This window comes from Tyto alba, unplaced genomic scaffold, assembly GCF_018691265.1.
Source record: "Tyto alba isolate M040663 unplaced genomic scaffold, T.alba_DEE_v4.0 Super-Scaffold_2, whole genome shotgun sequence".
Lineage (NCBI taxonomy): Eukaryota > Metazoa > Chordata > Aves > Strigiformes > Tytonidae > Tyto > Tyto alba.
This window is the reverse complement of record NW_024881282.1, coordinates 68,073,193-68,098,462: the sequence shown is the minus strand read 5'-3', so window position 1 is coordinate 68,098,462 and position 25,270 is coordinate 68,073,193. Positions and strand designations below refer to the sequence as shown.

Sequence of the window (25,270 nt, the reverse complement as noted above, 5' to 3'; positions counted from 1 at the left end):
ACACATAAAATCTTTCTTTGATGGGAAATCTGTAAATCTGGACCAAATACTGCTACTGTACAATGTTATAATGTTTAATATTTGGCCAGTATGCTTGTTGTGCCCACATCTGATTGCATACACAAATTTTCTGCTTTCACACTGCATTCATTTAGCTTAATGACAGGCATTGGCTTTTTTTTTGTGAAAAGAAACAGACTGAATAAAGAATTATTGCCATTAAGTTCTACACGATGTACACTGCAAGCAAATTTTGTTCTCTATACACAAGAGAAAATATAACCAGCATTGACAGTCAGTGTGGTTTCTATGGGTGGCATTTTCAGCTCAGATATGAAAATGACAACTCAACTAATCCCCAAAATACCAATTGAACTTAAAATATGTCTTCTTGCCCAGCACACCCTTTTCTTCCAGGCAGTCTAGGTCACAGTCTAGTGACTCTGTGAGTGAAAGTCCTACAACAATCCCCTCACATCGGCCCTCCCAGCAGCATCCCTTCAGAATACACAAAATGGTGATTTTTTTTTTACTAGGACTTAATAAAGCTTTTTATTAACTTTCTCTTTCCACACTGCAGATATGTCACTGCATCTCTGTCAGTTGGAGACAACCACAAATGGCTCCTAACGTGTCAATAAAAGAGAAGTCAGTGACAGAAAAAAAATCCTGTGTTGGTCTTTGAAGGAGAGTCTGTGCATCTTTGATATTCATTACATTGTATCATGAAGAAAACCAGAAAGACTGTCAGAAAGAGTAAAACTAGAATTTAGGTTCCCTAAACAGCTTAAGAGTAGGCTGCTTCATTTTTTTAAAAAGACAGTGAAACCATGTCCTGGAGTCTGGTTGAAAAAGCATTGGAAATTTGTGGCACTGAACAGAATTAAGTCAAAGCAGAATTTGTAACAGAATTGGACCATGGCACTGGTGATCAGATTCAGGGGGTGGTGGAGCTTGGATGGGGAATTCCTGAGGCAGGGATGTCCACTTCCTTCCACTTGAAACATCTAACATGGGTCTCCAGAAATGCCTGTAGAGGCAGCTTCCCCTCATCACTGTAGGGTATTATTTTCTTAGGTGGAAATAAACTCCTTTCAATGCCAGTTGGGCTGCCCACATTCAGGAGAGATTGACTCACACAGGAACAACTGCAGAAAAAGGTTTATAAAGTGTTTTGGAGATTGCAGAGCCATCTCACAGGACTCATCCTGGTATACAAATAAAACGATCTCTAAAGTGATGTTTGATATGCTAACAAGCAGCAATCACAAGGAAGAAAGACAACCTGAACTTCAAATGTATGTTAGTGCAAGAATTAGGCAAAAATCAATTGCCAGTTAATTTGGATGGGAAAAGAGAAGGAGCCAAACACCCTGACCACTGTTCAGACAGACTTTGAAAATTATGAAAGGGATTTACTGAAATTCCACATTAGCAGGTCTTGGATTTAACGCTTAGAAGGTACTTTAAAATCCTATTTTCCTGCTTGGAGGCTTGCTCTGGTCAAACTATTGACAGTCCCACCCATGACCAGAATTTCTATGCAGATCACAGTAGTCCAGAAAAGAATGTACAAACTTAACACTACAGAACTTAATTGTAAAGGAAAAAAAAGATTTTGTAATACATTAATCATGCTCCACTTACCAACTGCGTATACTCTACATCATCTCCCAGTAAGCCTGTGTCATTCAGTGTGTACTTGGCTTTCTTCAGTACAGCATCCACTGGGCCTTTTTCTACCTGGTGTTTGATAGCCTTGAACAACTTATAAAGAGGCTCCCCGGCATTGTCCTGTTTAAATGAAATGAAATAAAGCAAACCCAAAAGATAGACTCAATGCAGCATGTTCAAGTATTATTGATAAGAAAACCCCACAGGCAACAGACTTCAACTCTTACCTTGAGGTACTGATATAAACAAATAGACATCCAGTTAGACAACATTCTCTCAACAACCGTTTCAGATCTGAAAAAAAAAACCAAACAACCTCAAGTATGGTAAGGGTACGTAATAACAAAGTTTTAAAGAAAAACACTGCCTGCTTGAAATATAATATTTTTACATGCTTAACTGCATGCACTCTCCTAATGCAATGATTTCCCTATAGAGTCTTGAGAGCATGTACTTGCTTTAGGATAAGTGCTTTGTATTGCTCATCGTTCCTGAGTAACTTCAGCTCACTACTGAAAAGCACACATCCTTTATGCAAAATCTTAAATTGGGTCTACGCTATAAGAGCTAAAATATTAACCCAGTTGTGTGGTTACTGGGAAATAACCTACAGATTACAAAGTTACAACATACATAGAGCAAGGTCTTTTGCAATTTATTTGGGATAATGACAGGGTTAAAAACACTAAAGCAAGCCCTCACTGAATGCACAGTGCAAGCTGATTATGTGTGCTCATTATGGAGATGATGTGTGGCATAAATGCTAGATCATTTGGAATAAAATTAGATTAAAATTTAAATTAAATGTTCGGTATTGTATTTTGAAGGTAGACGTTTCAGTAGTCTTGATGCAGATTCTGCACTACAGTATTTGAATAAGGAAATCTGTTGCCAGCAGTTCTGCCTGTGTCTTCCACAGCTATTCTGGGTGAGCTTGTCTTCCTAATATGCTTGGACCAGGCTATTTCTGGCTTTCACAGACAGTGGGCATTTTAATACAGTCACAATGCAAAAGAAATACATTTACAGGAAACCAGAGAACTACAGAAAATATGACAATCATTCAAACCTTCTTAGCATCAGCTTTGGGTTTTTGGCCACAACATATTGTTCCATCAGTTCTAAGAACAGCGTCCTCATGATGTCAGTATAGTATTCTAGTTTTCCATGTAAAGCAACTGTCAGTAAAGATGCAAAATACACTTTAGCTCGAGCAGAGAACTCCCTTTGGTTTTCCAGCGTGTGAATAAACTGAAACAAAACAAATGTAAAATCAAATCAGATGACAGGTTTCTGAAGAACCTCAACATTTGTCTGCACTAAGAAGACAAGTAATATTGTTTTAATATTGATATCTGAAGCATAGAATGGAAAAGTTTTCAGAAGTTTGAAGAAACTACTTATAAGAAATTATTGCCTGTAATTTGTTTTTAGATACACACGCAGTGTACTGGACTAACCCAAGCAATGCTCATGTCCTTCAACTGAAGCCTAATCTAAAAAGGATACTTTAATTAAATGAAAAAAGGTGCTCTGTGACAATTTTCTAAAAGAGAAAATCAACTCCCCCTTCCCCCAAATTCCCAGTCCTTTCACGTCAAATTACAAAGACACTAATCTAAGTACACCTGGGAATGCACTTTCATCTGCCATAAACTGTAATGCTACCATTAACTAGCTCAGCACTGGAGCCTCATTTAAAAAAGGAGAAAAAGTTAGAAGCTGAAATCTATATTTAGGTGTCTGACAATCAGCCTCAGTTTTTGCGAGTGAGCAATTAGAAGTCTCTTCAGAGCTGCTGTGAGCACTCATCAATCTTGATGAATAGGCCACTTGAGGAGCCTTGCCTCTCTGGGACAGAGATCCAGCAGATGGCTGCCCGCAGGTGACTCCTGTGATGAACCAGCACAGAATCAGCATTCTCTGATCATGTTTCTTAAAAGGCTAAAACAAACTTGTAATGGCAGTTTTTATGCCAGTTTGGGTAATATCTGTTTTCCTACAGCCACTGCAATGTTGACTAACTCCATACGACGTGACCTGGCACAGAAATATGATCTTGCCTCTCTGCCCCACCAGGAAGCTCTGGCTGTGATGCCACATATCTGCAGCAGTTCCCGTGGAACCAGAAATGTATGAAAGTCACTTATTTTTAATAACTTTGGCTCAGTTGTGCGTGCAAACCTACTTTCTTGCACACACAGGTATGCCTAGCTAAGAGATAAGGCAAATCTACTGCAGTACTCACATTAATGAGAAATGATTTGCTATTGAGGAGGTTGGAGAACTGGTTCAAAGCCTGCTCCACAGTCTGTCGCCTGGCCTCAGGAATATCCAGCTTCCCCGTAATCATCACGTCTTTCTCTCCATCTTTGGAGGGCAAGAAGAAGACTCTGTCCGTGTAGGTTTTGTAGTCCAGTACTGGAATTCCAGCTTCATTGATATCATTTGTCTGATCCTCCATCTCTATCATTAGATCTGGAATATGCAATACAGTTTAAAGGTTCATTTAAAAAAAGCCTGCAGTTTTTTTAGGCAACATGATCTCTTTGGGTGCCTTGTAATAGAGAAAAAGCAACTCAACACCAAAAACTTTATTTCATCTCACATTTTCTCTTGCTATTTTTACCAATTATCCTGTTAACTACAACTGCAGCTAATCCTATGGTGACATGAGGATAACTGCCCTTAGCACAGATGGTTTCCTTGTTGCTGCCTTGCTGCCTATCCCAAAAAGGGCCTTAATGGACATCTGGGTGAGTTCATATATATGAATGTAGGATTGTAGCACAAAGCCAAACAAAGACACCACAGTACTGTTTTCTTTTTTTTTTTTTTTTTCTTTCGCCAGTGCACATTCTATTCCCTTTGAGTCTAGGTTGTAATATAAATGTTCTTTTAAAAATGTAATATAAAACGTTCTTTTAAAAACACATAGCAATCAAGGAAAGCAAGGTTTAAAGTGTAAAGCATGCTAATTTAATTGGAAGGAAGGGGATGGAAGGAAGGAAGAAGGTTAAATAGTTCATTGAAATTGATAGAAACATTTCTGTGGGACTCAAAAGCTCTGAAGTTCTTAAAAGGGACAAAAATTAGGTAATCATCCTTTGGAGCAGCTATTCTAGCTGAAGGCTTTCCAATTACCCAATATTGCCGATTGACCAGAATACCACGTTAATTAATATAGTGACCTACTGCTCAGCAATTTCACTGCTCTTATTCATCCATTTATTTCTTTGTTTTATAGGATTCAGCAAAACTGAGGAAGAAAGAATCTTGTGGTTTCCAGCTTTGTGGTATTTGTGCCTGCTCGCTGATGTCCATTTCCTTGGCTATCTTTGGTCCCATGTATTTTAGACTGCACTTTGTGCTATTGATATTAGTTTCCCAGTGTGGTTCCAGAATGTGTTTTGACTTCAGTGCTTCATTTTACTGTCAGCCAAGGTGGATGCAGTTTAGGAACTGGATTACTCCTTGGATATGCATTCTACTTCCCCAGTGTTTGTTCTTGGTGGAGCAGAGTTGAAACCTTCAACCCAACAAGCAGCAGGAGTCTGTAGCCCCCTACTAGGAGTGTCACCAAGAGAAAGGTACCTTCTCCTTTCAGAAACGGGTCTGCAGTTCCATGGGAGAGGTGGTGAGAGGGAGGGCTGTTAACTTTGATTGATCGTCTTAAAGTTCAAAATGCAGTTTGAAATGAAGCCCACTTAGGAATAGTTCTTTGATTCAAACTTTTGCTTCTGGTTTGTGTCCAGAAGCTGAAAGAAGTCAGTTTTCCAGAGAAAGCAAGCTGGTAGAAGAATAGAACATCCTGTTCCAGAAATGCCAAAAAAACAAGACTGGGATAGGCTTCCAGCATGACCAAAATCTTTTGAGATACGCTAAGCTCCTTAAATCAATTTCAAACTCCAACCTGAAATTGCTGTTTAATTCAATCCTGCTTTTTAGCCATTGTCAATATGAAATAATCTATTTCTCTTCAGAAAGAAAACATGGAGTTTTTTTTAGCAGAGACTGTTTCAACATGGCTCAACAGCAAGTATAATTCAGATAATGAGGTGACATTTCATGGTAATCATTTAGGCCAATATTTGCAATGTTTGCACTCAAATGCCTAATTTAAGCGTTGCAATGAGTATTTCAACACGTAGAAATGCTGAGCCTTCATACCTCCCGCTGCCTTTCCTGGGATGATGCTTCTACATTTACATAGAACAATTAGCTAGCTCCTCAAATCAAGCTTAAGGTTTTCCCACGACAAACAGGGCAAAATGCTACTTCTTTCTTGTGAGCTTGCCAATTTATCCCTTTGTATGCTGATTGCTGCAAATAAATTTTGCACCTCAGAAAACAGTTTCTAATGTGCATACTTGGCCCATACAGCCATTGTGCTAAATACTAAGTGCATGGTTAGACACTATAAAACATTCTTACCTCCGTATCAACAGCCGCTCACATTAATGGCTGTAAGTAACCCCAATCTCAACTAGTTTCTATTTCCCAACTGCTAACTTTGTGCTTCCTTTAGACTAAAACTATTAATTTCCCTTAATAACCTCAGCTCAAATTTTTAATTATTTATGGCTTTCATATATAATAGCAAAATATCTGCTGTATGTCAATGTCAGTAATCAAGACTACTAAGATCTACTAATTATTTGTTCCCAGAAGACAGTTTTATCAAGCTCGAACCAGTGCTCCAGCCCATCATCTGATTGCTCAAGAGGACCGACAGAAGTGCAAATATCTGTCATACCTGTGAATTCCTTTTTGCATCGGTCTCTGACACTCTCCTCCAGGCCTTCAAGTTGTGATTTAATTTTTTCATACTCTCGTTCTGCTTGTTGGCTCTTGCGTCTTTATGGAATAGAGGTAAGATTTTTAAAAAGTTACAAACTGTAGAAGTAAATACTTTGCAACAGCTCTGAGTGGGAAGACAAATGACTGGAGAATTTTCCTGGTTTTGATTTCTTTTTAAACACTGGCAGCAGAAAGAGAATGGAGGAGAACAGCAACAGTGGACCAAGTCTTCATTCTGTGTAAATCAACCTGGCATCATTATGGGCCTGCTACTTCAAAGCACACTTGGGCCAGCGATTTAAAATCCAATAAGCAGTAGCTACAAATGCTTTCAATTACATATGAAATACAAAAACTCAACTTGTACGTACTGAACAAAGACTGCTTGCAACATGTCCCACACTGACTCTGAGCCACCCAGGAGTGTGTCTGGGACTGAGCTAAGAATGTTGCAGGAGGTCCATGAGAGCATTGATGCTGTATAGCACATATTTCAGCATTGCTTCAGCTATATTGATACATACCATAAAAGTGAAATCCTCCCCCTCCTGAAGGACAGTATGAGGCCCTCATTACTAACCTTAAAATTGGTCTAAGTATGTCTTAAGTGAAATAAAGACATTGTTCTGGCCCTTTGTGAAGCATGAATTTCACCATTAATCATGTAATTTGTGTGTGGGTAATATTTATCTCAGCTGGAAAGGCCAAAATGACCCCTTAGCCAAATCTATCCAGCTCAGACCTACAGTGCTGACTGAGGCAGCATAAATGCTGATGGATATGTATAGAGAGTCAGTTATCTCCTTCACAAGAGGCACTTTAGCTGCCATTTCAAGGATGTATGTGTGCAACTCGGTCTGCAGTTGTGCGCTTGGCAAGTCTGGGACCAATTGTTGTGCTTATGTATAAAGGATGGACTGGGCTGACTGACACCAAGGAATTTGGCGTGCGTGAGACGAATAATTTTGTGCTTATACATATTTCCAGCTGTAACTGCCTTTCTTAACTCTGAAGCTCATAAAAAAGATGAAGATAATTTCTGTAGACTGAGCTGAAACAGTCAGGTAGTACCGTGAAAGCTTTAGGACAACAAAACCACCTAATTAAAGGAACTTACCTGTAACAGATGATAGAAGTGATGATGATTACTATCATAGGAATAAGTACCAGTGGCAAGATAAGATTCAGTGGGATGTCACTCACACGTGTATCATATTCTACCCTTCCAAGGATCCATTCCCGGAGTCCAAATTTCACCTAGTTAGATAAGCACAGGCATTTGTCTCAAAAAGTGCAAATGGACAGCGATTCACTTCTCAGTTGCACTCTAAATTCTTAGTAATTCTCACTAAGTGAATTTCTAGCTCAAACTACCAAACAAAGGAAACATTTCTGAATATTTTATACTGAATTTAGGTCACTAGCACTTTATTCCTTGAAGTAATTTTATTTTGCTTAGCAGAGGAAGAAAAATCCCCAGCCGTTCTAGCTGCAATTCTACATTCCTATGTAATGAAGGTAGAAGGCATTTGGCAGCTTGGGACCGCTCTTTACGTGTGACGTCTTCTAGACAGCTTGCAGAAGCTGGAGGAAGAAAGAACTGCAAGGAGTTTCTTCATGGTACTGCAACAACTTTGGAGAACAAATTACTTCAATGGAGAAGCACTGTATCAGTGTCACTTACATATGATATTAATTCTATTGAAAAGATAACCTACAATGAATTCAGGAAGGTTATTGATGGTATCTCTCTTCTGACGTTTCTTTGGTTGAGGCTGTACTTCTGGTGGCTCACAGTATAAGTCCGTTTCAGTTAGTGTTTTTATGTTGCAAGGCTCATCACCCACAAAAGCCTGGGCCTCATCTATTGTCATGGCTTTGTTCAGGTTACTGCCCTAAACAGAAAATACAAGGCTAAGTCATCATCTCAAAATCTTGGGAGACAAGAAGCTCTGAGTTGCAACTTTCCATTTGGATAATTTTTAGCAGCAGATGTGATTTGCACTGCAGCATACAGAAAAGCAGGTGGTTGGCAATTATGCAATTCCTCTCCTTTACTTCCTGGTGCAAGAAGAGATGTCGCCTCTAGTCCTTGGGAGCTCTACAGCAGAGGGCATTTCGCAATGCCAGGCTCAGCAGGAGGAGGCATCCCCGGGAAACCCAAATTATGGTTAAAAATACAGCAACTGTCTCTGAGAAGTGGAGAGGGGAGGAAAGGGGAACTGATAATGTTCATCATCTAGCAGAGGTAAGGGACTCTACCAAGCATTTTGGATGTGGTACCAAACAGGTGTTAAGGGTTTGAGGAAGGAAGGAAAAATTCCATATACTGTTCAAGGACAAAATGATCAGCCACCATCTCTTGACAAGTTTACCTTTGCATTAATAAGTTTGTTGACTTGTTTTTTGATGCCATCTGTGAAGTTTTCAAATGTTGGGTCTGCAACATAGGCAAAGGAGTGGCTCTCATTTTTTACAACTAAATGATAATGATCCATTAAAATAATAGTGGTAATGTTGTAGTTTTCTGGATCTTCCAGTATTGGTGGGGAAGAAAAAACCACCGTGGTTTCATTGAGTCTCGTAACAAGCTTTCCAACAAACTGTAAGAAACAAGACAAGAAGAATATGCATTTTTACAGTTTGATTCGTTCTTGTACATAACTGTTGATAACTTTAGACTGTAGAAATAAACCCACTGGATTTATATCCTCTCCCTACAGCAGAAATAGCATAGTATGTGGTATTTTCCAAAAAGAAAATTAAACAAATTTGTTGATGGGAATAAAGTGTCAATTCACAATGTTCTAGCAGCTGCTTGAAGAAAAAGCTTAGGCTACAGGTCAGTTTCCATCCTCTCCAAATTCTGTGACTCTGGACCACACCGGGCTGCTATCATTAAATTGCTCTAAGATTAAGAGGTTAGCATGGCAGCTTTAAGCCAGATCATCTTCTGTACCATTAATATCTCAGCTAGACTGTTTTCTACTGACATTGTAAAATACTTCCTGCAATTCAATCCAATCACAAAGTGAAAATTTGGAATAAAATTTACCAATTATCAATCAACTACTCAACATAACAACTCAGTTAACCTGTCCTCCATCTCCAATTACACAAATGTTTTTATTCTAGAAGCTCCTTCAGTCATTCAGTAACATCAACCAGAGCCAAAAACGCTGACAGGAACCCTCAACAATGCTTCTATCACCACCTCAGTTTCTCACTTTGAGAAATGCAATTTGATAACTTCTCCCCCACATTTCTGATAAGGCCATATAAGCAGCATTAGAAAAGTTTCTAGTCTTAACCAAAAATGTGTGCTGTATGCAATGGTGCCTTAAGCTAAAGTGCTGAGAAGATGCTGTGCATACATAAGAAGAGGGGTAAGAAATGTTGAGAAACATTGTCAAGAATGCTAAATAAGACTTTAAGATTGACCTGGGAGTTAAGGTTTCAAGATAATTACATCTCGCAGTTTATGGCCTAAGAAATGTGGGCAGTTTTCCTCTTAAAATTCTTTAAGGATAGGGTTCTATGGACCCAAATCCAGATGGCTTTGGTATACTCTGAAAGTTGAATCATGCATATACTACAAGACATGCACGTTACCAATGCTACATGGATTGCAAGACACTCTTAAATTGAAGAGCCAGCCTTAGAAAAAGTCTTGTAACATTCTTACTGAAAGATCACTTTTAAGTCCTCAATCACTGCATTAAATTGTGATCTTCATTACAAGAGTGGCAAATTGAGACAATCGGTAATGTAAGTTCTTAATATGAGATGTTAAGAAGAGTTGTGTGGGGTTTTTTTTAATGTTTTTTTTCACAGCTTTTTGTGAACATGCTATAGGTGGAATATTCATGAAGCAAGAAAGAAAAGAAGACTCGGTTCATTGTGGTGTGAGAAAATAAAAGGCACTGACTTTGCAAAACTGAGTACTCAGCATTGTCTGGATTTGGGTCCTGTTTCAGGCAAATCTCTAAAGCTTGCAGGTAGAGAAGAAGGAGAAAGATAAAGAAAAAATAAACCCTTTCAAATTATGAAATACATCCACTTTACCACTCAAGACTTAATTCTTCTATACTTATTCATAGTGAATAAAAATAATTTTAAAGCAGAAGATTGCAAGGTACTAGTGAATGTAAGTCGAGATGGTAGTAGCAGGCTCTTCGTGCATGGAAACCCTGAACAGAGCCAGAAATCTGTTCAAACCTTCTTCCACTCCAAGCCCAGTGATGTCCAGTAGGCAAACTTAAATGCATTTTTTTAACAGGTTACATGTTATGCATCTAGTGTGATGCCTTTGGGGGGAAAGAAAGAAAACTTACGCTTTTGAGATTCATTTTCCCTGCTTCTGGACGCTCTGCATGTACCACCAATGAGAAACTCTGGATGAGCTCAAAACCGGTTCCAGTTACTGTAATATTTCTCCCTCCACTGAAAGGCAGGATTAAAACAGGAAGTCAAGTTATTGGCAAACTACCACAGCTATGGACTGCTTTATCCTGCACTGCTACTACTTCCACTGAAAGCAGTTGTATAATGCCTATGTAAAATTAGATACCCTACACAAGGGACTTCTGTGAAAGCTATTGATGACCACAGCATTTAAAAGCATCAATGTCAACTTCAAACTAATTTTAAAACAGCAGAATAAAAAAAGTACAAATTGCTTTGTCAGTATTTGTCACTTTTCATTGATGCTTATCTTTGTATGCTTTACTTTTCCAACGTTTTTGTCAAAATCACTCCACCTACCACACACACACAGACAAAGGTGAGAGTGTATTTTCCACAGGTCTGTAGACACATAGTTTCTCTATTCTCTTTCATTTGCAACACATTGTTTTAAAAATAATGCATAAGAAGAATGCATGCAAGTTGCCAGTGGGAAATAAAGTCATCAAAGTAACATGGATTTAGAGGGATATCAATCCTCAAAGCAATCCATTAAAGTAAGCCTCAGTTTATACAGAGGGAAAAAAGAAGTCTTTTAAATCCCCTGAGTTCAATCACTACTGATGTACCAAAAAACCCCCTCCAGGCTCCAAAATCTCCCAAACCAAAAATCAAAAGCAAATATTAAAAACAAGTCCTATTTTACATAAGTGACTACTCAATATTCAAGGAGTCAGGTACCATTTTTTTCCAAGAGAAGTCACAGACAATTGTCTTTTTAATGTCCTATTTGTAAGGTCATGATGTTACACTTCTTCTTACTAAAAGAAAGTGGAAACTTCATGATATCTCTCTGCCAACTGTACCCCACTAAACAGAAGACCAGAATATTAGGGAACTGCAGAGACCAATGTGAATCAACCTCACAAGATTGTCCCTGTATCATTCACAGAATTGCTTTCAAAACCAGAGGTATGCTACAAGGACTTTAATACAGGTGATTTGCCATATTGCTACAAATATGAGTGGTATACATTTCTTTTGTTTCACAATTAGTAGTACATGAGCTTTTTCCCAGAAGGAACAGCTACCAGATGGGGTGTTAGTGTGTACCACCACAGAAGAGAGCATACCTTTTAAAAGCATTATTGAACCCTGATCTAGATTTCCTAAAAAGATACTTTTTTTCCTCATGTGACAGAGATGACAAGCCATAACTTTCCTCTGTTTCCATCATACTTATTAAAAGCTGAATAGAAGAACTGTTAGAAACCTTTTATATACATTATCCTTATAGGATAAGGATTTGTAAGAAATGCAAAGATGTTGTCTGATATCATGCTGAAATGCTTTAGATCTCTGTCTTTGAGACATATTCATTTAAAAGAAGCTCATTACCTTTTTCTGGTTTCAGGATTTACCTTTGAAGTTGGGATTAAAGTTTGGAGGTAAACTTTAGGTTAGAGTACAGGAGTTTTCATTTCAAACAGTTCTATATGTAATAGGTTTATGACATATTACATATATTTTAACCCAATTGTAAATGAAGTTATGACAAACATTTAATTACCTGCTGAAGCTATTTACTGGCAGGAACTTGGTGACTGTAGGATTCTCACTGTATGAAAATAGCTGTGGTACACCAATTGCTGTGCCCCCATAGTTCATTGTGACGCGAACAGCTTCAACCTTGCTACTAGGTCCTGTAATGCAAACGATCTCATCTCCAAATTCTGTGCTAGATTGGAGAAGAAAAAGAAGAAGAAACATTTTCAGTTACTAACATTACAGTGATTTGTATTCTTTACTGTAGTACCCCAGAAGCAACAAAACCAGGGCTCTATTTTTGCTAGGCACTGAGTAGTTACGAGAGGAGACAACACTTTCTTCATATCACTTAGGGTCTTTAGAAAAGATGTAGGATATGAAAAAGAACAGTGTACAAACACAAGAACAATGCAATGTCAGCACACTTTGCACCATTCTGTTTTTTGGTGGGGAAGAGAAGGGCAGCAATTAATAAAAGGTAAAAGAAGTGAGAGGAACAAGCCAAGGGGCACTAGAAGGTTAAGATTTTATATGGACTGAAGAGATGCTGAGTGAAAGTGTGGGTCGGTTTGGAGCAACCAGTCAAGCAGGGAAAGCTGAAACTGGAAAAATCTTTGGCTATCTGAGTTCTCCCACTTTGGTTGTTTTTACAGCTGCTTTTTCCAGCTGGAGCCTCTGAGTGAGTTTCTGTCTGAATGTTACGTGCAGAGCTCCATTGCACGGGATGAGTCATGAAGAGATAGACAATGGATTTGTTTAATTTCTAAAGGCCAGAAAAGGTTGGTGCTTTGTTAGGATACAGTTCTGTATTGCTAGTTACTCAGGGTACGTACACATTGCAAGGCTCGCTGCCGACTGAAACTTGAACATCCTTCTTGGAACCAGTGGCCAGGTTTGTACCAGTGATGGTAAGTGTGGTTCCACCTGCTTGGGGACCACTTTCAGGTCTTATTCGAGAGGGATGAGGTTTCTGCAAAGAGGACATGGTCAAACTAATTAAGAAAATTAAGATAACATTTATAGCATTACTGATTGGTATAATAGCTAATAGAAGTTTAATATTACTACCTCAAGCATAATAAAATTAAAATAATGACAGACAATTCTTCTAAAATAAAACAACATCTTTTGTTTTTCATGATGAAGGAAGAAATAACAGATGATGTGAATGTACTTATATTTTTTCCATACTGTATTTTACAAAGCTTTATATGAATTTCAATTCCCTATTTACAAAATGTAGAGTTAACTGCCATTAAGTTTGTGAGAGCTTCCTGTTGGATTTCCTGTTTTCATACTTATTTTAAGGTTTCTCTCTTCCTTAAGTCTGAGACTACTTTCACTTTTTCTTATCCTTTCCTACATTCTGTGTCAGTTAAAGGAGAGACAGAGCAAGGTTTTCAAAACTGGTATTGAACAGAAAAAATATTAAGACTCTCTTTATCTTGTAAGGCTCTTAACTGCAGCAAAATTTTTATCCTATTCTTGAGAAATGAACATGCAAAAAAAGAAAACCAGAAAATGCTAAATTCTTCTTTACATACCAAGAACCTTGGAGTGGATTTCTTAAAACCAATTGAAACAAGCAGACACGCTTCAAATGGTTATGAAATTTACTGAATATTTACATTTCTCGAATAAGTTCCCTCCTTTTGTTCTCAATTCAGTAATCATTTCTGTGATTGTATTCTGGGAGCTATGACAAATACTGTAAATTAACAGTGAGGGCTTTTCATCAACAGTGTGATTTAATTACTTCATTGCTAAGTAGTCTCTGCTTCCAGCTGAGAAAAGCATCCTTATTCAGGACAACACTGAAGCTGCTGAATCAAGAGGGTGACTGAAGTTGCGCAAGCGGTGTGAGGTGGGTTACCAGTCAGCTCCAGGCGAGCGCTGCCTGCCGACTCCATCACTGGGCTGTGCCTGCAGACGTGCCTCTGACCTTGTGCCTGGGTGGGAGGCGATGTGCATGCAGGCAGCGAGGTAGAGTGAGGAACTGAAGGAGGTAATGCCTCAAACATTCCTCGAAGGAACGAGCTATCTGATTAAGGAAGCGCAGAGTGCATTGAAGGGTGCACGGTTCCGTTCCACTGCAAGTCTCAAAGAGGGAAATGTAGACTGAGTAAAACCATATGTTCAGGTTAATGCCTACACTTTAATTTATCTTCTAAGGAGGATCACTAAACATTGGCTCTATTGTGTAAGCCTGATACATTGTATAAATGATGCAGGCCTTGCTAGCGACTATACCCTTGAAGAAGAGCTAAAAGATAAATAAGAGTGAAACACACTGTCTCAGAAGGAGCCAAAGGCTGGATGACTGCCCAAGAGGCATGAAGTCTGTGGTAACTAGGAGAAAAGTAAAGGTGTTGGGGGAGATCGTGACCACCGACTCAATTGGACAAAAGGGTTAATGTACATCATCCCACCTCAACGTATGCGCAGGACCCATGTTCCACCTTTTCCTAACCTCTCATGTGAATGAGTTTGTGGAAACCCTGCCTCTATTCATCTAGTATGAAAATCATCAGGTAAGATAAACTTAAAAAGCGACAGAATGTTGCTGAGTGTGAACCCACCACCTCAGATTACTGGACCTGAGACAACGATGGAACCTGGGGTGGCGATCTGGATTCTTTGACTCTTTCTCTCCTTTCTTTTTATCTCCTTTCTTTTCTTTCTTAAAGATTTTTCAATAAGAGGCCACATCGCTTACTATCCTTTCCCAATTTAAGTTGTTTCTATCGCAAGTAAGACATGTTCAATGGTTGCTTGGTGTTGTTTCACCTTCATTTAAACTGAAAGGATCATGAAACCTTTACGACTCCTGGGCTCCCAGTCTGGGTTGTAAGAGGTGGTCCCACACAGCCAGCTGCCACGTGCACTGTGCACACAGACAGGACCAGGATGCCAGGTCCAAGCATGCAGCAGGGGCACTGTTATGAGGGCCCCTGCATTTGCTAAAGCACACCAGATCAACAGCTCAGGGGGGCTGTGAATAGGTAATGCCTTTTCTGATGTATAACTGTGCTTCTTCATCCATTTTCAAACACAAGCTTTCCTTAAATGAGTCAAATAAGCAATAAGTTTATTTCCCAATCTCATGTGTATTTGTAAATGACATCTGCTCTTCTCCTCCTCTTGCACAATCTTGCTAAAATGGTTGACTAATAATAAAGTCCAGGCTTGGGACTATTCTGTATGAAGCATATACAAGTAAAGGAAGTTTGAAAGCTTCCCTTGCTGATGAGGGTTTCCCCGATCACCATCTTACTGCACTGATCTCCCACTTTAAGGAGAAAAAGCCCTGCTCAGAAACAGAGCAACAAGCCCACACCTTACTAGTCATGCAGCAAAACCTTTCCCCCGTGTTGTTCTGCTCAGACACAGATTGCCATCTCTGTGTCAGCTTACAGCTACAAAATGGAGGGCCCGTGAATGGTGGGGAGGAGGGGGACTGAGGTGCTGGTTTTGTTCAATGCTTGGCAAGCCATCGACAGGTTTTTAACAAGTAGCAGAAATTGGTAAGAATGCATCCAACGGACCTCATGGTTACTTTACAAATTCATTTTATTGAAACACAGATATTATAGAAAAGTGGAGAACCTGTACTTGCTGTGTTTGTTTTATACTTTCATGTCTGAGCAACTTCTCTCCAAAGAAATGCATCGTGGTTCAGCACATTTCACAAATCTACAGTGACAACTGTAATTTGCTCTCAAGTCATTAAGCTATAGGAATATGCTTTAACACTAATTGGGTGTCAATTGCTTTTCTTCCCTGAGAGAAGTCTGTTTGTAAATGTTTCACTCCTCAAGATGTACATCGGTGCAGCATATGACTGCTCTCATGTGCTAACCTTTGATTTTGTTTTAATGTAATACATCACTCGGGTTACAAGATTTTATGTAGGGAAGTGCCTCAAAGTAATTTTTAAGCATTTTTTAAGCAAAAAGGAGCCTCAATTCAATATAACAGAGTTGACCAAAACTTGCTCATTTAGGTTTGTACAACCCTCTCTGGGCATACTCTTCTTCAGATTTAATTGCTTGATGATTCAAGCTAAATTGAAATAAACCATGTGAGGGTAAAGAAAAAATGTGAGGGGGTCAGTTTTAAAAATCACACTTGAAGTTTAAAGTAACACAAGTCTAGACATGTGCTTGGAAGAAAGGCTTATTTGTGCTTTTTTGTAACACAATTTTGTTGCTGAAAAAATTACAATCAAAATTGTATGTAAAATACACAGTAAATAAATTTCTTATAAAAATGTATGAAATACTGTAATTGTAGCCTTAGCACATGGACAGAAAACCATACCTTTTATTGACTTCAAATTAAATCTTAATTGCTATAGATTGCTAAGCATGTTGGACCACTATATCATCTGCAGTAAAAATCCACAGTGATGATTAGTTGTATAACATTCTTGGGAGAGCTTTCCGAAGAAAGTATAATCCAAGAACCAGTAAAGAATCAGTATGGACAAATTTGTTATCCCTGAACCTCTGAGAAAGTGTTTAAAAATTTCAGCCTTTTCCCTAAATACTCCATTGAAAGCCTAGCCTCTAAGGACAGACTTAGGAAGGAAAGGAACAAGAAATCACTTAATGTCAAGCCTTTAAGCAGAAACTTAGGAAGGAAAGGAAAAAGAAAAGGTTTCTGAAGCGTCACACACCACTGTTCTCTGTAACCTTATCACAAAAAATGAAAAGAAGTTTGCTAAGAACTTTTGCTGGACAGCTGTATTCCTTTCTTCCTGCAAAAATGTGAAATAACTGCCGTTAAATCTCTACTGGGTTATCTGCTGGGTAACTTTGGCAGGGTGTCATCTGGATCTGTTGTTAACAACCAGTAAATATTGAGGGAGCCACAGACTTGAAGCAGAACCACCCAGTACCATTTTCTGTGTGGGACCTTTTAGTGGTGGCATATGTTTGCCTATGAACAGGAATATATAGGTAACCAAATAGCAAAGTTATCTCTGAATAACACAGAAGCAATGGGGAAGCAAAACAAGTATCTGTTCTGTTTTCCCCAGAAATTGTTTTTTCTTAGCAAGACTCCAACTCTGCTGGAAGTTAACACACAGCTATGCTGGATGGGAGAACACGCCACCCACACCTCACCCCATCCACGGCACAGCCGCACCATGGAGTCAGCACATCACAGCTTCGCTTCAGGCTGAACGGAAAACTGAGGCCAAGGACCCCTCTGGGAGTGAAGGCAAGTAGCAGCCAAGGAGGAGGTGGAATAGTTATGGTTTAACCCTTATTTTCTCTTTAATTGTTGGTGTTGCAGCAGTTCCTCAAAATACTATTTTAAAACAGCTTAATTCAAAGTATTCATATTTAACGTATTTAAAGTAATTCTGCAAATACCAAGAGCTCTCCAGAGACCAAATAATGTGGACGCCTCATAAAGATGATCTAATAAGGAGAAGCTGAACTGTGCTCTGTGTGCAGAGGAATTCTTCAGCATGGCTGCTAAGACAAAGCATCATATAATAACAGTTTGTTATTGTAAACGTGTCAGGAAAATTAGTTGATTAATTTTAACTTGCTATTTTCTGTTTCACATTTTCCCCTTTTCCCTTCCTCTAAAGGACGTACCAGAAAATGTAAGTAGCTAAAATAAATTATCGAGAATTTTAACAATTTTAATAACCATTTTATTGCAAAACCAGTGTGATACAAGCAAGTTTTAGTGCTCTTCTAAAATATTCATGGATGGGTCAGAGAGCAAAGCTACATTGGCCTACCTGGTGGTCTTCTTAAAAGTACCAATAAAGAAAAAAAATTGATTCATCCAAATGTTCAACCAGAAAGCATCTTTCAAAAATGCAATTAAGTAGATAGGATCAGCAGGAGAACGGCATTTCGCTGAATGCCAAGATAATTTGAGAAAGTACCATCAGCAGTGGTACAAGCCTTCAACAAGAATTGTGTTACCTAAGGAGAAGGTAGCTCCTTCCCACAACTGACATGACACTCACCAGTGGGACAGAGGTTCAGACCCTTCGAAGCTGCCAGGTCTAGTCTTATCTTACACAGATGAGCAACGCTGCACCTAACCCACAGCTCTACATTGCTTACCACAGCCCTACATGAGATTCCTTCTCCTTGTAGAGGAAAGCGAGGGGCAAAGGGTAAATCCTTAACTACAAACCTTGTTTGAGGGGTAATAAAAACGCTGCTTTTACCAAGAGCCAACCTCTTTTAATTTGGACTCAAACCTGAGCCATATTGAATGTTCAACCATTACAAAGAGCACCGATGAGTGCTAAACTGATCGAGTGCTGCGAGATCAGTGATGTCACCTTTTCAAAATCCCCTCAAGTATTTTTTTCTCTCCTTGTTTCTGCCTTGTTCTCACTTCAGTCTCTGAATCAGAAGTACGCTTGCCGTCATAATAAATACCCCACTTTCATTTTCAGCTCTCTGCATCTCGGCATCTTTGCTCAGTCAGAAGGTGCCCGGGGAAGTCACACTTCCTATAACATCGCAGCACAATGCACCACTACAACATCACACCATAGCGCTCAGTGCAATTATGACATTAAACAGAACACTTGATTATATGTCCTATATGGAATTTGTAGCAGTCTTGTAATAATTCTTCTGGAAAATGTCAGCCCTTGTGCAGACCTGGCATTACTTAATTTCTCATGGACACAGTAAAATTTAAACAACCCTGCAAACACTTTTAACTCTTGTTTTATAATTCCTTAAAGTGTAGAAAATCATAATTCATATATACTTTGGAATTTTTTCTTATTTTCCTTGAAATGGAGGACTGTTCTTTCAGGTTTCAGTGCTCTATACTTCTCCTTTTGTTACCAGGCAAATAGTGTTCATGTCTTCCACGTAGTTTAATGTTTGAGCATAAATATTTTCTGCAGTAACAGGTTGCCTTGTTATGTGGGTTTTTGGATAGTTTAGGTTAAAAAAGCCTGTTCCAGAGTCTGTCAGTTGTTCAGTGGCCTTTTTCTTGCCAAGTCTGGTAAGCCACCTCCCAGAAGAGGGACCTCCCACTGCCAGGGCTCCCCACCGCCTTACGCTCTCAAGATCATGCCCTGTGTTTGTAGGAAGTGGATTTGCAGTTTTTGTAAAACATATGAACATCATAGCTATACTATTTAGAATAAAATAGAATAGTTCATTTGGAAGAAACCTACATCATCATCTAGTCCAACTTGTCAACAAGGTGTACCTTGCTCCCTACTGCATGGTTTATCCCGAAAAAGTAATTTGCTCTCGATAGGATTTCTTGCTTGTAGGTATGAGCAGATTGTAGCTTGTCTCTCATGCGAAATACAAGCATTTTATGTTTCTTACATACAAACCTTCCTTAAATCCTACTAAGGTGTAATAATGTTGAGCTAGAGGTCTCAAAGTCCACCTCCTAGCCAGCTCTCCCATGTTGTACCAGACTGCTGGGTTAATACTCCTGAACTGAAAAGCAGTTTTTCCATCACTTTGATAACCATTAGGCAGCTTTGTTGGAAGGATAATAATGCTACAAATAGGTTATCTCTTCTGTTTTATGACTGTGGCTGGTGCCCATCCCGTTGATATGGTTTACCTGAAAGCAGTGGCTATCTGCTACAATTTGAAGTAGTGAGACTGACAATTTCTAAGTCCTTGTACACTGCATATGCTACATAATGTTCAAATAGTGGTAGTTTGTCAGGTGCAAATTCATTTATTCTCTTTGTAATACCAATGAATTCCCTTATGTGGCATTTGCATTCCTGTGTGCCACTGCCCTATCTTTGCATCAGGGACTAAACTGAGATTCACAAACTACATTTTTTAGTATTGCTTCACAGTAATGTCTTAGTCTTGCAATAGTCTGTCCTCTGAGGTGCTCTGTGCTTCATCAGCACAGAGGTACCGGAAAAAAATAATGAAAACTATTGGCAAACCAGCTTGCACTGGCCCAAGTATGTATATGACTTCACACTCAGGCCATTTTCCAGTGTCCTGTTTTCTCCATCACAGCCAGAAGTCCTTCCTTTGCTTGCTCTGTTTGTATCCTTTGCCTTCTACTTACAAATCTGTTGGCAGAAATGCTCATATATTTTTCATTGTAGTTTCATGCTTTCTGTGTGCTAGAGGGTAAATTATCTCCATGTCTGTTCCACTTATAATCACATTTAGACGTGAATTTACTTATTAGCAATGTACATGATTGCTGCTCTTACACTGCTACTGCAGACCTTTTGAGCATTTGTATTTTAGCTCTTACATTTTATCATCCTGTTTTTTAATCTAGAATGAACTTTTTCTTCTTTAATATTTTACGACTTGCAGTTAGTCTTTTTGCACAGTTAGGAAGGTGATCTCTCATTTCTTCATTTCTGATTACAATTTTAGTAAAAGCTACCTTTTACAGGCTGAAAATGCTTTGAGAGAGCTACCAGCATTTTAGATCTTTGTCATCTGTTGGTGTCCAATCAAAGCACAGATTTTACCTGGCTAACAGTGGGGGTTACTGCTTTTCTCCTCTCCTTTTTAAACCCAGCTTCTTTGCAATTTTCCCATTAAAGATATGCAGGTGCCAAAGAGAACCATCCCCCCAGCCTCTTTTTTACTGACCTGACCTGCGTTTGGGATCTAATCTGCCAGGCTGATTCACGTTCTTCTTCACTTAGTCTGTTTGCTTTGCAGCTTTCCTGGTTTACACTGTCATGTCTAGCCAACTCGCTTCTGGTCTCTTGCAAAGCATTCAAGAACAAGAGGAGTGCACTCCTATGGAGCATCACCCAGGTTCTGCACATCTTTTTGTGTCTCTCTACTTTTTCACTTATCTGTTATCAAGCACATCCTAAACATTTTATATTCCTAGGCATGAGTCTGTAAATAGGGCTACTATCTACTGTAACACTAATCTGTGGTAGGCGGTTTCTAGCCCAAGAACTACACCACTGAGTTAAAAGTGGCTACACTTTATCCTTCACTAATGCAGAAAATCAGAGAGAGAAGCAACCAGCCACCAAGGAGGCTACTGGTGGATCACAAGAGGGGCCAGAAATTTAGGAACAGTTGGAAGGCAACAGAGGAGAGGAGCCTAACTGAGATGCAAAGAAACCTTGGCATGAAGTCTATACTTCAGAGGGGGTTGCTGGAGAAAATGCAAGTGTGCCAGACCACAAGCAGAGAGACAACTGGGGAGGGAAAAGAGGATGGTGTCACAGTATATCCCTGTGATGCTGTGAGAGATGCCAGCTGCAGCACAAGGGGAAGCCAACAACAGATGGATGTGTTCAAATGGACATGATGGGCAGCAAATGGCAAAGCCACCTCAGCTCCCTTCTGCCAGCTCTTGTAGGCAGTGACCTCTGGTTGGGGATTTGCCTTTGATGTAAGCGCACATATTCCCAAGTACAAACGAGATCCTGTGCTGCTACACAGAGTACAGGGATGCACCTAATGACAGTGCACACACATGGGCGTAAGATTTTCACAAATGCACAGAGCACATTATTGCTCTGCAATTATCTCATTCATCCTTTCCTCCACAAGCAACCTTTCTCCTTCTTCATCGTGGTCCCAGCTGCAATAAGTTCTGGCTCTTGAAACAGGTCTGTAAAACAACTAATTTGTTACCAAAATTATCTGCCCTGCACTGAAAGCCAAATTCTGCCAACCCTTGCATATAATGCACACAAGAATTAAAGGTATTAAAAGCATAGCCCCCGAAGTACTGTAGACACTGGCCACCTTCTTGGAGGTCAAATGTCATTTCATGGACTATAAAGGTAACCGCAGGAGCTAAATTAAGCTTCTGAATGGGGCATGCAAGTCATTAGGAACTGCTCCTTCTCCCTCCACTTCCCTCCTTTCTCAGACTCAAGGGAGCCTGCTTCTTGTTTCTTCAGACAAGCCACCCACTCACAGGATATTCAGCCGGAGAATTTCCATTGCGCGCTCTTGGCAGCCTGTTGTTCACCGCAGTGGCTGACCTGACCCACCAGCTCGCCTCGTCACAGCATCCACCACACAAGTCAGGCTTCAGTTTCTGGGTTATTTCTGCAACAGCAGAGAAGTGAGCCGAGTCTTGTCTTTCTGGGGCTGCTTTGTCCAACCTCACACTGAATGAGCTGATCAAATGCTTCCAGACACTCCAGGTGCCCAGGCAGAGCATTGTGTACTGTCTGCTGTGGATGGGATGCTTATGCAAAAGGCTGCTATTTTAAACAACTAATTTCTTGGACTGCAGGCAGCATCTTTTTATTGTGAGGCAGACACCACATGATTTTCTGAAAAGACCACAGAGCCTTCCTGACAGGTTTGATGGAGAAATGGAGGCATGCATGACTGGAAAGTCTGCATTATCACACAGCCAGTGTTCACTGGCAGCTTTCTAGCAGAACCACGAGTACTGGATGGTGTAACATGTATTTAAGTACACAGCTCAGATGACAGAGAATTAAGTCTAATAATATCCACGTGAGGAAGGACCAACTTCACAAAAACTCTCTGCTACCCGAGAGTTCTCCTGGCCCCTATGCAGGCTGACACACAAACAAGATATGCTCCAGGACTCAGGAATAAAGTAAGATCACCTGCAGCAGATGTGTGGTTTGTCAGCATCAATTGTAATGGCAACAAGGATGTAATACCCCCCTGCAAAACCCCACCCAAACTCCCCAATTACAGTGTAAAATGTATGTGTTGAGGTAAAGGCTTAAGGAGAAAAATCAAGGAGCTAATACTCTCCACAAAAGCCTTGTGGCACTAATGGCACTGCACTGGTGACAGTTCCCAGAGCAATTGCTTCAATCATCAAGGAAAGCAGATGATGGATGGAGCTAAGAGGAAACTGCCAAGTTGGTAGTAGATTAAGGTGGAAGGGTGCACCTTGTTAAATGTAACTGTGATGTTCAGGTTGATAGTCAAGCTTCCAGTATGGTGAATAGTCATGTTCCTGTTTGTTTTCAGATCAGACTCCTATCCCCTCTCTTCCTCTTTTTGGATATTCATCTCATTAAGGTAAATAGACTTCCTGATTTACTAAAAGTCATTATTTCCAAGCCAGTCCCTATATTACACTTTTGCAAAGTTCTACCTCCAATTTCACCACCTTACATTTATTTGAGCTTTCTGAAACACACAGAATTGCTCTTGCCGACAGATGCTGAAGATCCCAGAACCAGCTGCAAGCTCTTGTTCTGGTGGCTCAAATCTGAATACAAGGTATTCTGAGAAAGGAATCATGCTTGTAAGGCAACTGCAAATCTAGGCCATATACCTAGGAAAAGCTTAACTCTTTCCCTTGATACTACTTCTCATCATCACAGTAACAAGTAAATCAGATAAAGTTAACAACAAATGAAAAAGCAGGACTGGCCTTTAGCTGTGTTACTGCTCCACCTGCTTAGAGACCAGACGAGCTGTCTGTGCTGCAGATGTACTACATAGCTGGATATTAAAATTTAGCACCACTTCATTTCTATTTCACTAAACAGAAGAATGGTTATTGTCTGATCCTGCCTATAGTGAAACAACAGAAATGTCAGTAGAGGAGGACTGGGTTACCAGAATTTGATTTCACTGGAATGGCTGGACTTGAACAGCACTCAGGCTGGATAGAGAAACTGTGATGTGTAGGGAGAAATAGAGCTTTCTTCCCATTAAGGAGCAAATATAGATGAGGTGTTTACTGCAGAGCAGAGACTCTTGTGGACCAAGGCATTTTAGTTCAGAAATAATTTAAAACTGAAACAATGAATTCCCTTTTAACTGGATTTTTGACCCATTCAATGGAAGTCTCACGCGTTCATCATCTCAGAAATGCGCTGTGCTGGCAGATGGGGCAGAAGCACAAGCCTGAGCCCCTAGTTGTGCTGACTATTGATCCTCATCAATTCAGCTTTAAAAATGCATCTCATTGTTCAGACTGAGTATCAAAAACAGATGAATGGAGCAGTACTTATAGAATCACAGAATGGTTGGAGTTGAAGGGGACCTTAAAGACCATCTAGTTCCAACCCCCCTGCCATGGGCAGGGACACCTCCCACTAGACCAGGTTGCTCCAAGCCCCGTCTAACCTGGCCTTGAACCCTTCCAGGGAGGGGGCAGACACAGCTTCTCTGGGAAACCTGTGCCAGTGCCTCACCACCCACATCATAAAAAAATTCCTCCTTATATCCTATCTACTTGATAACTGACTGTGTGCTTTTGGTGGTAGACACCAGTCACATGTACAAGGCTGAGGCTATGGGGGGTATGTTGACAACTCTGCTGTACAGAGACACACAGGGCTGAGCAGCTGCATTGTCTCTTTGTGCACTGACTTTGCACTTCTGCCCTGTGCTGCCACACACCACATTTAGAGTGGTCACTGCTAAAGCTGATCCTTTGGGTGATCAGGGCACACAGTGAAAACAGTGATAATTACCAGCAGGAGAGGAACCAGACAATGTGCCAAAGAATGGGGGAAATACATAACAGAAAATTTATTTTAGGAAGACTCTTAGAGAGAAGAGTATTTTCTTTCCTTGTATATACTGAATAGAAGAGGTTTTAAACAAAACATAGATTTCACACGCCTGCTGAAACAAGTCACCAAAGAAATGACTGAAAACAGCAGTGAAACAAGATTGTAGCTTTTAAGACAACATCAACTGACGTGATTGTCTGCTCTGATCATCTGTTCTCACGCCAAAAGCGCTCATGTCACACTTGTAGAGGTGCGTGTGAATGTGACGCCCCTGTACTGACTTTAGTCCTACTTGTGTAGGATTTGTGTGCGTGGTGAGGTTTTTGGTAGCAGGGGAGGGGGCTACAGCAGTGGCCCCTGACAGAAGCTTCTTGAAGCTCCCCTGGCTCCAAGTCA

General features: G+C 39.9%; 1 protein-coding gene across 4 annotated transcripts in view; it reads right to left on the bottom strand.

The window, feature by feature from the left end:
• Positions 1 to 25,270, bottom strand: part of PLXNB2 (plexin B2) — a 265,806-nt gene that overhangs the window by 20,395 nt on the left and 220,141 nt on the right. For all 4 annotated transcript variants that reach the window (XM_033011456.2, XM_042793496.1, XM_042793495.1 and 1 more), the window contains 11 exons: positions 13,260 to 13,396; positions 12,449 to 12,616; positions 10,809 to 10,917; positions 8,850 to 9,077; positions 8,193 to 8,369; positions 7,592 to 7,731; positions 6,431 to 6,531; positions 3,923 to 4,152; positions 2,744 to 2,925; positions 1,902 to 1,968; positions 1,648 to 1,794 (listed from right to left, as the gene is read on the bottom strand). In XM_033011456.2, coding sequence (XP_032867347.1) covers positions 1,648 to 1,794; positions 1,902 to 1,968; positions 2,744 to 2,925; positions 3,923 to 4,152; positions 6,431 to 6,531; positions 7,592 to 7,731; positions 8,193 to 8,369; positions 8,850 to 9,077; positions 10,809 to 10,917; positions 12,449 to 12,616; positions 13,260 to 13,396 — 1,686 coding nt within the window. The remainder of the gene's footprint in view (positions 1 to 1,647; positions 1,795 to 1,901; positions 1,969 to 2,743; positions 2,926 to 3,922; positions 4,153 to 6,430; positions 6,532 to 7,591; positions 7,732 to 8,192; positions 8,370 to 8,849; positions 9,078 to 10,808; positions 10,918 to 12,448; positions 12,617 to 13,259; positions 13,397 to 25,270) is intronic.